The sequence below is a fragment of the Herpailurus yagouaroundi genome, unplaced genomic scaffold, assembly GCF_014898765.1.
Source record: "Herpailurus yagouaroundi ecotype Mexico unplaced genomic scaffold, PumYag 355, whole genome shotgun sequence".
Taxonomy (NCBI): domain Eukaryota; kingdom Metazoa; phylum Chordata; class Mammalia; order Carnivora; family Felidae; genus Herpailurus; species Herpailurus yagouaroundi.
Window position 1 is genome coordinate 4,649,539 of NW_024412572.1, and position 19,400 is coordinate 4,668,938.

A 19,400-nucleotide genomic window follows, 5' to 3' on the forward strand; every position below is an offset into this window, starting at 1 on the left:
TCTGCCCCTAACACCTTACTGGCTAATGGTCACCAAGAATTTTCAAATCTACACATACAGAAGCGACCTTTATGCCTCCAGCCTCTTCTTTCTGCAACATTAATGCACTAGGGGTGTTTCTCAGGAGTCTTTTTTATTCTCCTGGGACTGTATACTCATTTGGATTTCTTTTCCTTTCTGTGATTTATTTCTGAATAATCATCTTAACTGCACTGCCTTCTACCCCTGAAATGTTTTACTGTTAACCTTTTTTTTCTCTTAGCACATCTTTTTTTTTTTTTCCTTGTGAGTTCTAAGGCTTCAGATATTACTGTAGTGAATATGCCTGCCAAATGTACATTTTCAGTCCTGAGCCTATTCCTGAGCCAGGTCATGGACACCTCTACTGGTTGTCTCTCTGATAGTTCCAACTATCAACTATAGGTCAGAACCAGACTACCAGAGAAACCAATCATTGATTCATTATTTCACCCACTCAACAAATATTTACTAAGTATCTACTACATATAAAACGTTCTGGACACTAGGGAGGAGGATTACAGACATGGATCAAGTCAGAGTCTGCCCCTAGGGGTCTTGCAATATGATTTGGGGGAGAGAAGGTGATACCAGAGCATACAGGGGACTAGGAGGGTTTAGTAGCGTAAGTTACATTTGAGCTAGGTGTCAAAGTTATAGAAGTGGTTATAGAAGTGGTGAAAGAGAACAACGGGTACAGTTTGGATAATGGAGTGAAATGGGAAGAGTGCATACCTGATGAGTAGAGTCTCAGTATGGGCATTTTGAGAATGAGGATGAAGGGGTTGTGGGTGGTGGTGACTAACATCTGTGTATTATCTCTTCTGAGTCGGGCAGCGTCCCTCAGGCCCGGGGGACGATGGAGGTAAGATTTGTTCCTGGAAATGGAAGTTCTATCGCGAACATAGTGTCTATGAAGATGTGTTCCTAGATCAACAGACAGTCATGGGTTCATATACTGATAATCTGTATGTTGGCATTCTTTGTAATCGTCCTAGTAGTGGATTGAGTTAAGCTTAGAGAGTAGTGTGACGTGCCAGTGTTTGGTGGCTGAGGCGGTGGTAAGCAAAGTATATGCACACTGAGTTTATCTAATACCCGTGCGAGGTAGGAATTAAATCATTATCCTCACTTTTTTAGTGATGATACTAAGTCTCAAAGTTTGGTGAACTTTCGGAATAAGGACGGAAACAGGTTTTAAATCTAGGACTTTCTGGCTCCAGAACACATACTCTTGCCAGGTGGACTTAACATATGGGATTTCAAGCGGGTAGAAAAGGACCTGTGTAAGGTGACTGGGTGGCTCAGTTAAGTATCTGACTTTGTCTCAGGTCATGATCTCACAGTTTGTGGGTTCAAGCCCTGCATTGGGCTGTCTGCTGTCACCACAGAGCCTGCTTTGGATGCTCTGTTCCCCTCTTTGCCTCTCTCTGCTTTCTCTCTCTCTCTCTTGCAAAAATAAATAAATTTTAAAAAGAAAAGAAAAAAAAGAAGAGTGGTGTCTGGGTGACTCATCGGTTAAGCAGCTGACTTCAGCTCAAGTCATGATCTCACAGTTCATGAGTTCGAGTCCCGCATTGGACTCTATGCTGACAGCTCACAGCCTGGAGCCTGCCTCAGATTCTGTGTCTCCCTCTCTCTCTGCACCTCCCCCGCTCATGTTCTGTCTCTCTCAAAAATAAATAAACAGTGCAAATTTAAAAAAAAGTAAGAAAAGAAAAGGACCTGTGAGGAAAGTCACAGGGAGTTGAGATAAGGAAAGATTCCTGAGTTGCAGAAAATCATGAACTTTTTGTGACACAGACTCTCATGTGTTTAGAACTTGTTTCTAGTGGTTCAGCACCTGAGCACGAGTAGGGAAATGATACAGCCTCCTCAGGATTGGCACGGCACATGTAGCACATGGCCGAGGAAATGAGTCGAATGTTTTTTGGTGTCTCAGAGTTTGGTATACAGGGTACAGGCAGACATTTGCAACAGGTTTGAAGGATGGGGTGAGGGGAAATGCTGAGTATGACCCACCTGTTCTAAAATTCTCAAGCAGAATGTTGAGGTCTTTGGTTGATGCAACTCACCCCCTAAGAGTTAGGTCTGTTTTTGAAATAGTATCCGATAACACTCATCTATTTATTGAGTACTTAATACAAGTCAGTCAGTTCTATGCCTCTGCACTTACAGTGGTGAACAAAACAGACTAGGCCCCAGCCCTCATAGGCTTGCAGTGTAGTGCAGGGAGGCATTAAGCCAATAATTAATCACACAAGTAACATTTAACTGCAACTGCAGTAAAAGCTTTGAGAGAAAAAGAACAGTGAGGGTGCCTGGGTGGCTCAGTCAGTTAAGTGTCCAGCTCTTGATATTGGCTCTGATTGTGATCTCACGGTTCCTGAGATCAAGCCTAGAGATGGGCTTTGTGCAGACAGTGCAGAATCTGCTTGGGATTCTGTGTCTCCCTCTCTCTCATGTCCCTCCCCGACTCATTCTCTCTCTCTCTCTCTTAAAAATAAATAAACTTAAAACAACAACAACAACAATGACAATGTATCATAGAGGGAGCTAATATTAGATTGAGAGACCGGGTAAGTCCACTCTGTGAAAGTCACTTTTACAGCAATCTGAAGGATTGAGCAAGAGTCAGCCAGGTGAAGGTTGGATGGGAGGCCAGGAGGGCTATTTAGACAACAGAAATAGTGTGAGCAGAGACCCTGAGACAGAAAGGAACTTGGTGCCTCAGGCAGAGAGAAGCCATGTGTGGCAGGAACCCAGTGAACCAGAAGATGAGGCCAGTAGGTAGGCAGGAACTAGCCAGGCATGTTTAGAATTTTGAATTTTGTCCTTAGAGGAGTGTAAAGCCATTGAAGGATTTTATATAGGAAGTGGCATTATCATATTTGTGTTTTAAAAAAGACCATTCTGACTGCTGTGGGGAACATGAGTTATGTATTAGGGAGGGTGTTAGGCAGAATAATGACCTCCCAAACATACCTACATCCTAATTCCTAGAAGTTGTGAGTATGTTAGATTGCATAGCAAAGGGGAATTAAGATTGCTAATCAGCTGACCTTATGATTGGGAGATTGGTTATTTGGATTATCTAGGTGGACCCAGTGCAATCACAAGCATCCTTAAAAGCAGAAGAAGGAGACAAAAAAGCCAGAGAGAGATGTTACTATGGAAGAACAGTCAACATTGCTGGCTTTGGAGATGAAGTAAGGGAGACACAAGGCAAGGAATATGGGTAGCTTTTAAAAGCAGGAAACGCCAAGGAAACAGATGCTTTCCCTACAGCCTCCAGAAGGGAATCAGGCCCACGGTGATTTTAGCCTAGTGAGTTCCATGTCAGACTTCAACATAGGTGTGAGATAATAAATTTGTGTTGTTTTAAGCCACTGAGTTTATGGTAATTTGTTCCCTCAACAATCGAAAATTAATCCAGAGGGGCATCAGAAAGGCTGTTGGAAGACCACTTGGGGATCTATAGTGTAGTCCAGGGTGAAGTTGAAGGTGATCTGGACTAAATCGATGGTAGTGGACAGAGAGAGACAGAAGTGGATCAGTTCATGCTGCGCTTTGGATGAGGAGTGACAGATTTCTGGCATGGGCAGCTGGGAGGAACGAGATACTTTTCACTGAGATGGGGAGACTGGGAAAGTGGAAGTTATGGTGGAGATCAAGAGTTTGGTTTTGGGCCTGTTCTAGGTTTAATGTGCCTGTGAAGCACTCAAGCAGGAAAGTCAAAGAGGCTATTGGCTATTGGGTAGTTGGGTCCGGAACTCAGAAAAGACTGAGCTAGAAATGGCATTTTGGACTTAATCTATGTGGATGGCTTTTAAAGTCATGAGAGTAAGGGGCGCCTGGGTGGCGCAGTCGGTTAAGCGTCCGACTTCAGCCAGGTCACGATCTCGCGGTCCGTGAGTTCGAGCCCCGCGTGGGGCTCTGGGCTGATGGCTCAGAGCCTGGAGCCTGTTTCCGATTCTGTGTCTCCCTCTCTCTCTGCCCCTCCCCCGTTCATGCTCTGTCTCTCTCTGTCCCCAAAATAAATAAACGTTGAAAAAAAAAATCTTTAAAAAATAAAGTCATGAGAGTAAGTGAGGCTCCTAGGACAATGTTTCTCAAACTTTGAACACCCATGCAGATCACCAATTTTAAACAAGAAAGTAGTATTTAAAAAATTGTTTTCAGTATTGAAAAGGATGATATTGGGGCACCTGGGTGGCGCAGTCGGTTAAGCGTCTGACTTCAGCCAGGTCACGATCTTGTGGCCCGTGAGTTTGAGCCCCGCGTCAGGCTCTGGGCTGATGGCTCAGAGCCTGGAGCCTGTTTCCGATTCTGTGTCTCCCTCTCTCTCTGCCCCTCCCCCGTTCATGCTCTGTCTCTCTCTGTCCCAAAAATAAAAAATAAAAACGTTGAAAAAAAATTAAAAAAAAAAAAAAGAAAAGGATGATATTTTTGCAGCCTCTTACAAAGTATATATCTGTCTTGTTGACAGATAGCTTGAGATGTAGGTTAGATCCAGACACTCTGAATTCTGAATTGTCCCCCCTGTATTTCTACTAAATTAGGAGACTCCATGCTATAGTTATAGATTGTCAAGATTTGCAACTGGTACTTGCTGGCTCTGTCAGATGTTTTGGGATGCCAAGACCAAACACAGACTGAGAAAGTATGAGATTTTTCCCTGAAGACTATTCCTAATGCTCCATCAGTTGCCAAATTGACACACTTAAAAGATTAAGTAACTGTAGGGGTGAATGTTTCAACCAGCCTAAATGTTTGGAAGATAGGAGCAAATGGATTCTTAGTCATTCTTTGAGTACTTCAGTCTCTGGAAAGTATCTGTTGGTGTTTTGTTGTAACATTTGGATGTGTTCCTTATATATCCACAAGCATAAAATCATTCTCACTTTGCTGAGTGAAGAAAGCCATCCAATTCTGGGAAGGAGTCACACCTTAGCAATTCAACCATTTGCAGCATAGTTTCGTGACCAGCAAATCTGGTATCTTATTCTCCTTATTAAAAACTGAGATATTTTGGCCTTGAAGTAATGGTTCAGGTTAGTTAAGCTGCTGGGTGTATTTTAGCTAAGCAGCCCTCTGGAAATCAGGAATGGCTATTAGTATTATCAGCATCACAAAGAAATATTTTTATCTCGTCTCTCCCTGTGGAAACTCTTGTCAGCGCTTTTTTCCTTGACACCCTTTACACTCGAGTAGGAAGGGTAATTTTGCAAACACTGCCATTTCTTTCCACACAGCCAAGAGCACATACTGAGTTGTCAAGATTTGCTGACACTCAATTTTCATTATTTCCTTCAACACTCAGTTACAATCAGGAGGCATATTGTTGACTTCTAATTGTTCCATGTGTCTAAAACGCCTTTTAGTAATGCAGGAACACCTTTTCTTGTTGTTTGTATAGCTCATGCTCTGTCGGTTTTGAGCGGGGTGCACCTTTTCCAGCCCACGTCACGGCTCACAAAAGCATCATCGTCTAAATGAAAACTGTCTTCCCTTGTGCCGTGAGTTTTCACTGATAAGCAGAACAAAAAGTTATTGAGTACTTCTACCTCATTACAGCGTACATATACTACACGGACCGATTTGTGTTTTTCCACAAGTAGTTTGTTCAGTTTTAAAACAAAATATATGCTGAAACACTCATGTGATAATAATTGCTCTCTCATATCATGTGCCATTGCTATTATGTGACTTCCAGCAGAGTCCTATAATAAAGAAATTTTGTCAATAGCTGTTTTTTTTTCCCCCCCCCACAATTAAATTGGGCATTAAATTTGGGCTAACAGCTTCTTAGGAATATTAAGACCTTACTGTTTTAGCTGAGGAATGCCTCTAGTTTTGGTCTCTTCTCTACCCTGTCAACAAAGTAAATTGATTTGAGGCTTTGTTTGAAGATGAGGTGAAAGTTCACTTGGTTCTACACCACCATATTTGCTGAACACTAGCTGATACGCACTGATCAGCAGAGACTAAACATACTGACATAGCAAGTTGGTAACTTTAAAGAAATCCATGAAAATCACTATTACTCATGTATTTCAATTTTACAAAATGTATATGAGCAAATTTCTTTAATTTTTCCTCTGAAAATGCCTGTGAACTACTTCATGATTCTTGAGGACTGACCATGTTTTGAAGTTGCTGAGAAAGACAAGAAAAGGGGCTAGGACTGAGTGAGCCCACAGAACCTAAAAGTTGCAGGCGATAGATTTTGTGGCGAAAAATGTAAGACAATCTAGAAAGTATGATTTCATGGAAATCAAGAAAAGAGTAATTCAGGACAGAGGGTAAGCTGTGGAATGTTACAGAGAGGTCAAGTAAGATGAGGACTGATAAAAGAGCCTAGGGTTTAGCAACATGAAGCTAGGATTGGAAATCCTCGCAAGTCCAGTACGTTTGTTTGCTTGTTTGTGATGGTGGCAGGAGGTATTGGGCCAGAAGCTAGAGAAACTAAATTAGAGTGGATTTTACAGTGAATGGAAAGGGAGGAAATGAAAAGGTGTGTATAGCAAAGAGTTCTAGTTAATCCACCAGTGGAGATAAAATGGAATCCTAAAAGTGTACTGAATCCAAAAGAAGATAGAAAAAGATGAAAAGGGAACAAAAACAAAAGGAACAAGTAAAAAGCAAATGGCGAGATGATAAACTTAAACCTAATATCAATAATCATACCATAGTAAATGCTGTAAACACTTCAATTAGAGGACAGATTGTCAGATCAGAGTAAAAAGTAAGACCCAACTCTAAGCTGTCTACAAGAAACACACTTTGAATATAAAGATGCAAGTAGGATAAAACTGAATGGAGAGAGATCTGTGGTACTGACAGCAGTCAAGAGAAAGCTTGAGTAGTATATTAAAGTGGGTTTCAAAGACGATGATATTAGAGTAAAGAACGTCATTTCCTATGATACAGAGGTCAGTTAATCAGTAACAACCCTAAACATTTATATACCTGATAATAGAGCTCCAAAATACCTGAAGCAAAACTAATAGAACTGTAGGGAGAAATAGATAAATCTCATTATCGTTGGAGACTTTACTACTCCTCTCTCAATAATTGCCAGAATAAGTAGATAAAAATGAGCAAAGGTATAGAAGACTTGAACAATGCCGTCAGTCAACCAACTTGACCTAATTCACGTTTATAGACCATTACACTCAACAATAGCTGAATACACTTTTTTTTTTTTTCAACTATACAGGGAACATTTCACAAGATAGACCACATTCTGGGCTGTAAAATAAGTCTCAGTACATTTAAAAGAATTCAAGTCATATAAAGTATGCTATCTGATCAAAATGGAATTAAATTAGAATTCAGTAAAAGAAAGATCTGTAAAACCCACAAGCGTCTGGTAAGTAAATAGCACTTTAACCTATCGGTCAAAGAGGTAGAAAGTATGAAGGTAACAGATCAAACTTGTGATAAGCTGCTACAACAGTACTGAAAGGGAAATTTATAGCTAAATTGATGCCTATATTGGAAAAGAAATGTCACAAATCCATGACCATAGCTTCCTCCTTAAGAAACTAGAAAAAGAAGAGCAAATTAAACTCAAGCTGGAGCAAGGAAATAAAATTTAGAGTGGAAACCACTGAAATGAAAACAGAAAAATCAATGAATGCAGAAGCTGGGGGTTTTTTTTGTTGTTGTTTTTGTTTTTTGTTTTTTGTTTTTTGTTTTTTTTTTTTTTGAGGAGCATCAATAAAATTGATAAACTTCTAGCCAGACAGATCAGGAGAAAAAGAATACAAATTATCAATATTAAGAGAGGTGACATCACTACATATTCTACAAACATTAAAGGGTAGTGAGGGAATGTTATGAACAATTTAATGTTAAAGACACAAACTACCAGAGCTCACTGAAGAAGAAATAACATGAATAACCTAAAATCTATTCAAGAGTTCAAATTTATGGAAAAGGCCTACCCACAAAGAAAACTCCAAGCCCAGATGGTTTCTCTGGTAAATTCTAACAAATATTTAAGGAAGAAACAGTACTAATTCTGCACAAGCTTTCAGAAAATTGAAGAGAAGGTTATACCTCACAACTCATTCTATGAAGCTGGCATTACCCTGATACCAAAACCAAAGACATTATAAGCAGCTAATGAACACGGATACAAAAATTTTAAGAAAAATTTTAGCAAATTGAGTCTAACAGATAAGAAGGTTGATGCATAATTACAAAATGGTATTTATCCTCAAAATGGAAGGTTGGTTTAATATTTGAACAGCAATCAATGTAACTCACCATATAAACAAACTAAAATAAAAAAAACCCATATGATCATTTCAATGTATTCAGAAAAAGCATTTGGCAAAATCCAGTATCCCTGATAAAAACTCTAACCCGGGAGTAGAAGAGAACTTGCTCAACCTGATAACGGATGGGCAGAAAAGGGCTAACTCAACAGGCCTGGGGTGCTCAAACTGTGTACATTCTCAAGAAAGGCCTGGGCTCTTAAAATAGTTTGTCTGATGAGTATATTTGCATGCCTGAGATCTTGAGCCATGCTATCCCAATTTATGGAGATAGTTTATACTGGCAGTGTGATTTATGGTGAACATTTGCTTTCTCTCTGGAGGTCCGAAATGTCCGTAGCTGAGGTCAGTCACATAGGGTGCTAAATGCTTACGTGACTAACTCCTAGTAAAAACCCTGGACATGTAGGCTCAGGTGAACATCCCTGGTTGGCAACCCTTTGTACTTGTTTTCACATATGGTTGCTGGGAGAATTAAGTGTGTCCTATGTGACTCCATTGGGAGGGGACACTTGGAAGCTTATACATTTTCCTCTGGACTTCATGCACTTTTCCCTTTTGCTTATTTGACTCTGTATACTTTTACTGTAATAAACTGTAACCATGAATAGAACAACTTCTGAGTCCTGTGAGTCCTTCTCCTGTGAGCCTGAGGGTGATTGTAAGAACCCCTGACATAAGGGGCATCTACAAAAACCTGTGTCTAATATCAAACTTAAGAGTGAAAGACTGAATACTTTCTCACTTAGATCAGGAACAAATGATGCCCATTCTTTATTCATCATTGAATATGCACTGGAGGTTATAATCACTGCAATAAGGCAAGAAAAAGAAGGCATGAGAAATAGCAGTCATCTATATGCTAAAACAAAGTAAGGCAATCTGTATCTCTCTATCTCTCTATCTCTAGAAATGCCTGTATAGAAGATCTGATGGAATGTCCAAAAACCTAGAAGTAATAAGAAGGTTTAGTAAGGATGCTGAGTACAGGATCCATGTACAAAAAATAATGTACCTCTATATATAAGCAACATTCAACCAGTAATTGAAATTTTAAATGCAATTCCATTTACAATAACAAAAAATGTGGAATACTTAAGCATGAAGCTTGCATAAATGATGTGCAAACCCTATACACTGAGAACTGTAAAACATTACTGAAAAAAAGGTAAAGAAGACCTAAAACAAGTCAATAGATATGTCTCAGGGTGCCCAGGTGGCCCAGTCTGTTAAATATCAGACTCTTGATTTCAGCTCAGGTCAGGATCTTACAGTTTGTCAGATTGAGCCCCGCCTTGGGCTCTGTGCTGACAGTGCAGAGCCTGCAGAGTTCTCTTGCTGTCTCTCTGCCTCTCCCCTGTTCACGCTCTCTCTTTCAAAATAAATACATAAATGTTAAGAAAGAAAGAAAGAAAGAAAGAAAGAAAGAAAGAAAGAAAGAAAGAAAAAGAAAGAAAGAAAGAAAGATGTGCCTCATTCATGGGTTGAAATTCTCAACATTATTAAGATGGCAGTTATCTCCAAATGGGTCACATACTACACCATCCCAATCAAAATTGAAAGGACCTAGTAGAGCTAAGCAATTCTGAAAAAGAACAAATTTGGAACACTAACACTACCTGATTTAAAGATTCATTGTGAAACTGCAGTCATCAAAACTGTAGTATTAGCAGTAAGATAGAGAAAATGATTATTAGAATAGATCAGAATCCAGAAATAGACCCACCAACATAGATACTGATTTATTGTTTTTTAATAAAAGGATTAAGTGGAAAAAGGACAGTTGTTCGATGTTTGGTCAGAGGTTGTGTTTAAGCCTCTTGTGCCAGTGGAGGTTTCCACTCTGTGTTGATCCCTCCATATGCAGCTTAGGAAATGTTATCAAGTCTGTCCCATGACCTGCTCTGATCATTCCTGGGTAGGTACAGCCTGGTGCTTGTACACAGCCTTCCTGACTCTCATGGTTAACTGTAATCCCAGGAGGGCTTTCCTTGGTTATCCCTGTTTCTCTATATTAAACTTCCGTATGCTCTACCATTTGGCTTGTATCGGAGCTTTGGGCCTCTTCATTGCTTTTCCTGGATATTTCCATTATTTTCAATAACGCTCTTTGGCATGAGGTTCTCTATTTTCTGTTCCAAATAAAGTCAATCCCCTCAGAGACATGGAGCTCTTTGTCCCTACAGTGTGCCTTTCCCCCTCAGTAGAACCCTGTTGCCACTATACCTGTGGCTTGGGGTGGGAGTGGCTTTTCCCATAGTGATTGATACCTGGTCTTTGGGTGGAAGGGGTGTTGGTAGCCCTGGGTCTTCTTGACTTACTCCTTCTGACATGGAACTTCCACCTTATGAGTAAACTAGGGTGGTAGCAATCAGGGCTCAGTATCTCTAATCTACTGGGCCTGGAGTAGAGTTTCCACCACATGAGCTGGGACTGGGTGGAGGAACCAGGAGGTCCGTCCCATCTATGGCCTGCCCAGAACCTCTAGGCTGAAGGGGATGAGAAACACCAACAGCCTGCCCCTTCCAGGATGAAACTAGCCCAGGACTAGGATATGGAGGGAAAGGGAACCCCTGTCTTCTTCTCTGCACAGACCTGAGGTAGAGCTTCTGTAACAGAGTGCTGGAGGAATGGGGTAATGGAACAGATCTTGGCTCAAATGCCACACTCTCACCTGTTCTGAGATTTAGTAGATTTTTTCTGAATAAATGTTTCTCCATTTGCTATATGCCCTTAGAGACTTTACATGTTTTTGTTTGTTTGCTTTGGTTTTTAAAATGATGCTCACCAACTAAAATGCAATTTTGCTGGGAAGGCCCACTGAACTCCTTACTGTGTCATTCCAAAAAGCTCCACCTTGTTTTTAAGCTTTTAATAGCAGGCTTTGGATCTTTGGATCTTATTCTTAGACAAGAAGATTTCTTGTCTCAGAGACAAGAAAGTTTTCATTACCAAATATGATTTTTCTGAAGATACTGTGTTTATACTAATATTTTGTTAGCATTTTGTTCACTGTAATATTTTATTCACTGTAATAAACATCAGAAATCCTGTAACTGGTCTGGAAGATGGCATTATTTTTCTCCTATAGACTGGGATTTTGATGTTAAATTACTTTTCCACATAGCCTTTCTATTTGATGACCCAGATTGACTATTCCCAGGTTCCATATAGTCTCTTTGGATAGATAGCATTATAGACAGATTCGACCAGCATACCCACTGCACTTGAAAATTTATAAAATGCTTTTCCGGTTTATACTAGCTTCTTTTCTTCATAGCCTGGTGTGCCAGAAGCATCAATCCTGCCAATTAAAAACTGAACATTGGCATGGTAGCTGAACTAATTTGTTCAGCTAGCATTTATTAATTGCCTACTCCACGACAGACAGCTTGCTCACATTCCTCGTATTGCCTATAAATGTGTTCTAATCTAGGTCCATTATTACTATGGTTAATGTATTGTGAAGTTATTAATTTAAACTTGGCTTACTCTTTGAGCCTCGTTATACAGAATAGCCCTTCCTTTGGAGGAGTAACTTATTGTAGAAAACTATAAGACTTAGTCTTATGAACTAACTCTTGGGAAAAAGCCATAATGTCTGAGAAGTAAAGCAACCAAATTAAGCTTTCACAATAGAGGAGAGAAGGAGCAACTGTCCATATATGAAAATGAAGCCATCCGCGTTGGCACTTTAGGGAAGAACTGATGCTCAGGAGGTCTTGGGTGTTTCTTTAATCTCCTTTGTACTGCTAACTCTATGATTCTGTTTTTTACTTTGTTTTTTGTTTTTTGTTTTTTGTTTTTTTTAGTTTCAAGGTTTTGTTTTGTTTTGTTTTGTTTTGTTTTTAGGTCTATTTTTTGAGAGAGACAGAGGCAGCGTGAGTGGGGGAGGGGCAGAGAGAGAGGGAGAGGCAGAGAATCCCAAGTAGGCTCCCTACTGCTAGGGCAGAGCCGGACATGGGGCTCAAACTCATGAATCTGTGAGATCGTCACCTGAGCAGAAACCAAGAGTCAGGTGCTTAACCTAAGAATGAAACAGGCGTCCCTCAAGTTTTTATTTAAATTCCAGTTAGTTAACATATAGTGTAATATTAGTTTTAGGAGTAGAATTCAGTGATTAATCACTTACACCCAGGGCTTATCACAACAAATGCCCTCCTTAATACCCATCACCCATTTAACCCATCCACCGCTCACCTTCCCTCAGTTTGTTTCTCTGTTGTTAAGGGTCTGTTTTATGGTTTGCCTCTCTCTCTCTTTTTTTCCCCTATCATCATCTGTTTTGTTTCTTAAATTCCATATATAAGTGAAATCGTATGGTATTTGTCTTTCTCTGACTGACTTATTTTGCCTAGCATAATACACCCTGGCTCTATCCATGTTACTGTAAATTGCAAGATTTCATTTTTTTTTAATTACTGAGTAATATTCCATTGTGTGTGTGTATCTATGTATGTTTGTTTGTTTATTTATATGCACATCACATCTTCTCATTCATCAGTCAATGGACATTTGGCTCTTTCCATTAATTTGGCGATTATTGAAAATGCTGCTGTAAACATTGGGGTGCGTGTGTCTGTCCCTTCAAATTAGTATCCTTTGGGCAAATACCTAGTAGTGCAATTGCTGGGTCATAGGATAGTTCTATTTTTAACTTTTTGAGGAACCTCCATACTGTTTTCCAGGGTGGCTACACCAGTTTGCGTTCCCACCAGCAGTGCAAGAGGGGTCCCCTTTCTCCACATCCTCACCAACATCTGTTGTTTCCCGTGTTGTTAAATTTAGCCATTCTGAGGAGTGTGAGGTGGTAGCTCACCGTAGTTTTGATTTGTATTTCCCTGATGATGAGTGATATTGAGTCTGATGATACTTTCATATGTCTGTTAGCCACTGGATGTCTTATTTGGAAAAATACCTGTTCATGTCTTCTGCCTATTTCTTAACTGGATTGTTTGTTTTTCTTTATAGATTTTGGAAACTAACCCTTTATCAGATATGTCATTTGCAAATATTCTGAAGGTTGCCTTTTAATTTTATTGATTGTTTCCTTCACTGTGCAGAAGCTTTTTATCTTGATGAAGTCCTGATAGTTCATGTTTGCTTTTGTTTCCCTTGCCTCAGGGGATGTGTCTAGTAAGAAGTTGCTAAAGCCAATGTCAAAGAGATTGCTTCCTGTGTTCTCCTCTAGGATTTTGATGGTTTCTTATCCCACATTTAGGTATTTCATCCATTTTGAATTTATTTTTGTGTATGGTGTAAGAAAGTGGTCCAGTGTAATTCTTCTGCATGTAGCTGTCCAGTTTTCCCACACCATTTGTTGAAAAGATTGTCTTTTTTCCGTTGGATATTCTTTCCTGCTTTGTCGAAGATTAGTTGACCATATAGTTGGGGCCCATTTCTGGGTTTTCTATTCTGTTCCATTGTCCTATGTGTCTGTTTTTGTGCCAGTACCATACTGTTTTGCTCACTATAACTTTGTAAGATAATTTGAAGTCCAGAATTGTGATGCCCCCAGCTTTACTTTTCTTTTTCAAGATTGCTTTGGCTATTTGGGGTCTTTTGTGATTCCATACAAATTTTAGGATTTTTTGTTTTAGCTCTGTGAAAAATGCTGGTGGTATTTTGATAGGTATTGCATTAAATGTGTAGATTGCTTTGGGTAGTATAGAAATTTTAACAATATTTGTTCTTCCAACCCATGAGAATGGAATGTTTTTCATTTCTTTGTGTCCTCTTCGGTGTCTTTCATAAGCATTCTATAGTTTTCAGAGTACAGGTCTCTTTACCAATTTGGTTAGGTTTATTTCTAGGTATCTTATGGTTTTTGGTGCAATTGTAAATGGGATCGATTCCTTGATTTCTCTTTCTGCTGCTTAATTATTGGTGTATAGAGATGCAACCGATTTCTGTGCCTTGATGTTGTATCCTGAGACTTTACTGATCCCATATACAACTTCATATATCAAGTTCTAGCAATTTTTTGGAGTCTTTCAGGTTTTCTACATAGAGTATTATGTCATCTGTAAATAGTGAAAGTTCAGCTTTTTCCTTGCTGATTTGGATACCTTTTGTTTCTTTTGATTGTCTGATTTCTGAGGCTAGGACTTCCAGTACTATGTTGAATAACAATGGTGAGAGCAGACATCCCTATCTTGTTTCTGACTGTAGAGAAAAAGCTCTCAGTTTTGCCCCAGTGAGGATGATATTAGCTATGGGTCATTCATATATGGACTTTATGATGTTGAGGTACGTTCCCTCTATCCCTACTTTGTTGAAGGTTTTTATCAAGGATTGATGCTGTACTTTGTCAAATGCATTTCTGCATCTATTGACAGGATCACACGGTTCTTAGCCTTTCTTTATTAATTTGGTGTGTCATGTTGATTGATTTGCAAATACTGAACCTCCTTGCAGCCCAGGGATAAATGTTACTTGATCCTGGTGAATGATTCTTTTAATGTACTGTTGGATTCAATTTGTTAGTATTTTGTTAAGAATTTTCGCATGTATGTTCATCAAGGACATTGGCCAGTAATTTTCTCTTCTAGTGGGATCTTTGTCTGGTTTTGGAATCAATGTAATGCTGGCTTCATAGAGTGAGTTTGGAAGTTTTCCTTTCATTTCTCTTTTTTGGAACAGTTTGAGAAGAATAGGTATTAACTAATCACTTAATGTTTGGTAGAATTCTCCTGGGAGGCCATCTGGTTCTGGACTGTTGTTGGTTGGGAGATTTTTTATTACAGATTCAATTTCTTTACTGGTTATTAGTTTTTCAAATATTCTATTTCTTCCTGTTTCAATTTTGGTAGTTTATATGTTTCTAGGAATTTATCCATTTCTTCTACCCAGTTTGTTAGCATATAATTTTTCATAATATTCTCCTTTAATTGTTTGTATATCTGTGGTGTTAGTTGTGATCTCTCCTCTCTCATTTGTGATTATATTTATTTGGGTCCTTTCTCTTTTCTTTTTGATAAGTCTGCCTAGAAGTTTATCAATTTTATTACTTCTTTCAGAGAAACAGCTCCTGGTTTCATTGATCTGTTCTTCTTGGGTTTTTTGTTTGTGTCTCTATCATTTATTCCTATTCTAATCTTTACTATGTCCCTTTTTCTGCTGGCTTTAGGCTACATTTGTTGTTCTTTTTCTAGCTCCTTTAGATATAAGGTTGGGTTGTGTATTTGAGATTTTTCTTGTTTATTGAGTTAGACGTGTATTGCTATATACTTCCCTCTTAGGACCACTTTTGCTGCATCCCAAATATTTTGGATGGTTATGTTTTCATTTTCATTTGTTTCCATGTATTTTTTAAATTTTGTACTTAATTTTCTGATTAACCCATTTGTTTGTTTTCGTAGGATGTTATTTAGCTTCCATGTATTTGTGGTCTTTCCAAATTTTTTCTTGTGGTTGACTTCAAGTTTCATAGCATTGTTGTTGGAAAATATGCATGGTATGATCTCGATCTTTTTGTACTTATTGAGGGCTGATTTGTGACCCAGTATGTGATCTATCCTGGAGAATGTCCCATGTGCACTCAAAAAGAATGTGTATTCTGCTGCTTTAGGATGAAATGTTCTGAATATATCTGTTAAGTCCATTTGGTCCAGTATGTCATTCAAAACTATTGTTTCCTTGTTGATTTTCTGCTTAGATTATGTGTCCATTGCTGTGAGTGGGGTGTCAGAGTCCCCTGCTATTACTGTATTATTATCAGAGTTCCTTTATGTTTGTTATTAATTATTTTATGTATTTGGGTGCTTTCAAGTGGGGGTGTAAGTATTTACAATTGTTAGATCTTCTTGTTGGATAAACCCCTTTATTATATCATAATAATAAATCATAATACTGCCCTTCTTCATTTCTCGTTAAAGTCTTTGGTTTAAAATCTGGTTTGCCTGGATGCCTAGGTGGCTCAATTGGTTAAGCATCCAACTCTTGGTTTTGGCTCAGGTCATGATGTTGCAGTTCGTGAGATTGAACCCTGCCTTGGGCTCTGCTCTGGTAGCACAGGGCCTGCTTGGGATTCTCTCTCCCCCTCTCTCTGTGCCCCTTCCCTGCTCACACTCATTCTCTTTCAAAGTAAGTAAATAAACATTTAAAAAAAATGTCATTTGTCTGATGGAAGTATGGCTACTCTGGCTTTCTTTAATGTCCTTTAGCATGATAAATGATTCTCTATCCCTTCACTTTCAATTTGGAGGTGTCTTTAGGTCTAAAATGAGTCTCTTGTTGGCAGCATATAGATGGGTCTTGTTTTTGTTTTTAATGTTTATTTATTTTTGAGAGACACGGAGAGACAGAGCATGAATGAGAGAGGGGCAGAGAGAGAGGGAGACATAGAATCTGAAGCAGGCTCCAACTCTGAGCTGTCAGCACAGAGCCACATGTGGGGCTCGAACTCATGAACCATGAGATCGTGGCCTGAGCTGAAGTGCTGAAGTTGGACACTTAACTGACTGAGCCACCCAGGCACCCCGATGGGTCTTGTTTTTTTTTTTTTTTTTTTTTAAATCCGTTCTGACACCCTGTGTCTTTTGCATTTAGTCTATTTACATTCAGAGTGATTATTGATAGATATGAATAGTGCCATTGATTTACTTGTTAAGTCATCGTTTCTGGAGATTTTCTGGTTTTTTTTTTTTTCTAGACTTTTTTGCTTTTGGTGTTTCTTTCCCACTCAAAGAGTCCCCTTCAATATTTCTTGGAGGGCTAATTTAGTGGTCATGAACTCTTTTAGCTTTTGTTTGAGAAACTCTTTATCTCTCCTTCTCTTCTGAATGACAACCTTGCTGGATAGAATATTCTTGGCTGCATATTTTTCCCATTTAGCATGTTGAATATATCATGCCACTCCCTTCTGGACTGCCCAGTTTCTGTGGAGAGGTCTGCTGCTAACCTTGTTTGCCTTCTCTTGTAAACTAGGGATTTCTTTTCCATGCTGCTTTTAAAATGTTTCCCTCATCTCTATATTTTGCAAATTTTACTACAATACGTATTGGTGTTGGCCTGCTTTTGTTGATTTAGATTCAAATTCTCTGTGCCTCCTGGAGTTGGATGTCTATTTCCTTCCCTAGATGAGGGAATTTTTCAGCTGTAATTTGTTCACATAAACCTTCTACCCCCCTTTCCCTCTTTTCTTCTGGGACTCCTATGATATGAATGTTATACTTTATGAAGTTGCTGAGTTCTCTGAGTCTACATTCATGATCCAATATATTTTTTTCCCTCTTCTTTTCTGCTTCATTATTTTCCATAATTTTATCTTGTTTTTAAATTCTTTTTTCTTTTATTTGAGAGACAGAGAGCACACGCCAGGGAAAGAGGTAGAGGAGACAGGGAGAGAATCTTAAACAGGCTGCACGCTCAGTGTGGAACCCTATGTGGGGCTTGATCCCATGACCCTTGGATCATGACCTGAGCTGAAATCAAGAGCCAGATATTCAACTGACTGAGCCACCCAGACACCCTGATAATTTTATCGTTCTGCATTACTTATCCATTCCCCTCCTTCTTCCATCCATGTGTTCATTACATCCTACCAGTTTTCCATCTTGGCATTTTTATTTTGGCCTGACTAGTTTTTAGGTCTTATCTCTGCAGTAAGCGACTCCCTGGTGTCTTCCATGCTTTTCTCAAGCCCAGCTAGTATCTTTATGATTGTTGCTTTAAATTCTGAATCAGGCATATTACTTACATCTGTTTCGATTAGATCCCTGACCATGACTTTTTCTTGTTCTTTCTTTTGGGATGAGTTCTTCTATCTTCGCATTTTGTCTAGGTCTATGTCTTCTTCTCTGTGTTAGGGAAGCCTGTTATGTTTCCTGTTCCTGAGGCTTTTTGAAGAAGAGGTCACATAGTGTCCAGGTCCTTGTGCTTCAGGGAGTTTCTCTGGTATGTGCTGTGTGCACTCTGCTTCTGTGTCTTAGCTACTCTATCCTTCAGACTAGTCATCTGCAGAGGCTCTCCTTGTCTACAGTAGGCAGTGTTTGGACCTTGACCAGAGTGTGGCAAATTTTAACTGGGTGTGCTCTGGTCTCCTTGTTAAAAGAGACCAGATCCTATTTCCACTAAAGCTAGGGCTTTGCAGCACACTGTGGTCAGTAGACTTGGTGGGGTGGGGGGTGTTTATGCTGGCCTTCTGGGGGAGGGGCCCACTACTCTGGTTCTCAGGCACACTTGCCATAGTAAAGAAGCACCTGCAGAGTGCACGGGAGTGGAGCTTGGTGTAAGCAGTTTAGGTCACCACTGTTGGCACTGTGCTGTTACTGAAGTTAGTTTATGCTGTGGGACAGGAGAGGGAAATGGCACCAGCCCTCTCATTCACACTGGAAAGGGGAGTTTGCAACCACCGCTGTCTGGGAAGCCCTCCCAGAAGAGCAAACAGTCTCTCTGTTTTCCAAGTGTCCCTGAGATCCCTGCCTTCACCCTATGTCCCAGCTATCTGCCTACACAGCAGTACAGTGCACCTGTATTGTATCCCAGGCAGGCCCACTGAGTTATAAAACTCTAAACTTTAGGGACAGTGTGGCACAGACGTGCACTAGTCCTCTGGAGAAGGGTCTCACTGGGCTGGTGCTGGTTTGTCTCAGAAAGGCAGTGGCACTGAAGTGCAGGAGCTTGGAGTTTAGAGTAAAGCACAGCAAAAACCTGGTGCCCAGGTTAGCCACCCTCAGCAGGTGTCTCTGCCCTTATGCTAATAAATGGGGCAGTGCAGTGGCACCTGCTGGCTATTTTGTCCCCTGAGAGGCACCACCACCTCTCCCAGATGTGCTCCAAGAAGGGAGAACCATTTCTCCCAGTCCATCCAGGGGATCCTCAGATCACACTGTCTGCTCCTGGGCCTCTGCCCTGCTTTCCTACAAGAGCACCACAGTGCCTACCAGGCTCCACACCAGCCACAGTGCAGACTTCGAAAACTTCAGTCTTTGAGCCCCACTGGTTATAAAAACTCGCCATAATCAGCCCCTCTTGTTTTCCCAGTCAATGACTTTGGGAAAGTGTTTTCCTTGTATGAGTCCCTCTGTGCTTTTCTTTCTTTCTTTCTTTCTTTCTTTCTTTCTTTCTTTCTTTCTTTCTTTCTTTCTTTCT

At 39.9% G+C, this 19,400-nt stretch overlaps 1 protein-coding gene across 4 annotated transcripts in view; it reads left to right on the forward strand.

Moving 5' to 3' along the window:
- PARP11 (poly(ADP-ribose) polymerase family member 11) overlaps positions 1 to 19,400 on the forward strand; it is a 73,166-nt gene that overhangs the window by 31,324 nt on the left and 22,442 nt on the right. The window contains exon 2 of one of the 4 annotated variants that reach the window (XM_040462948.1): positions 5,438 to 5,537. The exons of the other annotated variants lie outside the window; for them this stretch is intronic. Within the exon in view, the coding sequence (XP_040318882.1) occupies positions 5,514 to 5,537 (24 nt within the window). The 5' untranslated portion in view covers positions 5,438 to 5,513. The remainder of the gene's footprint in view (positions 1 to 5,437; positions 5,538 to 19,400) is intronic. 4 annotated transcript variants of the gene reach the window in all.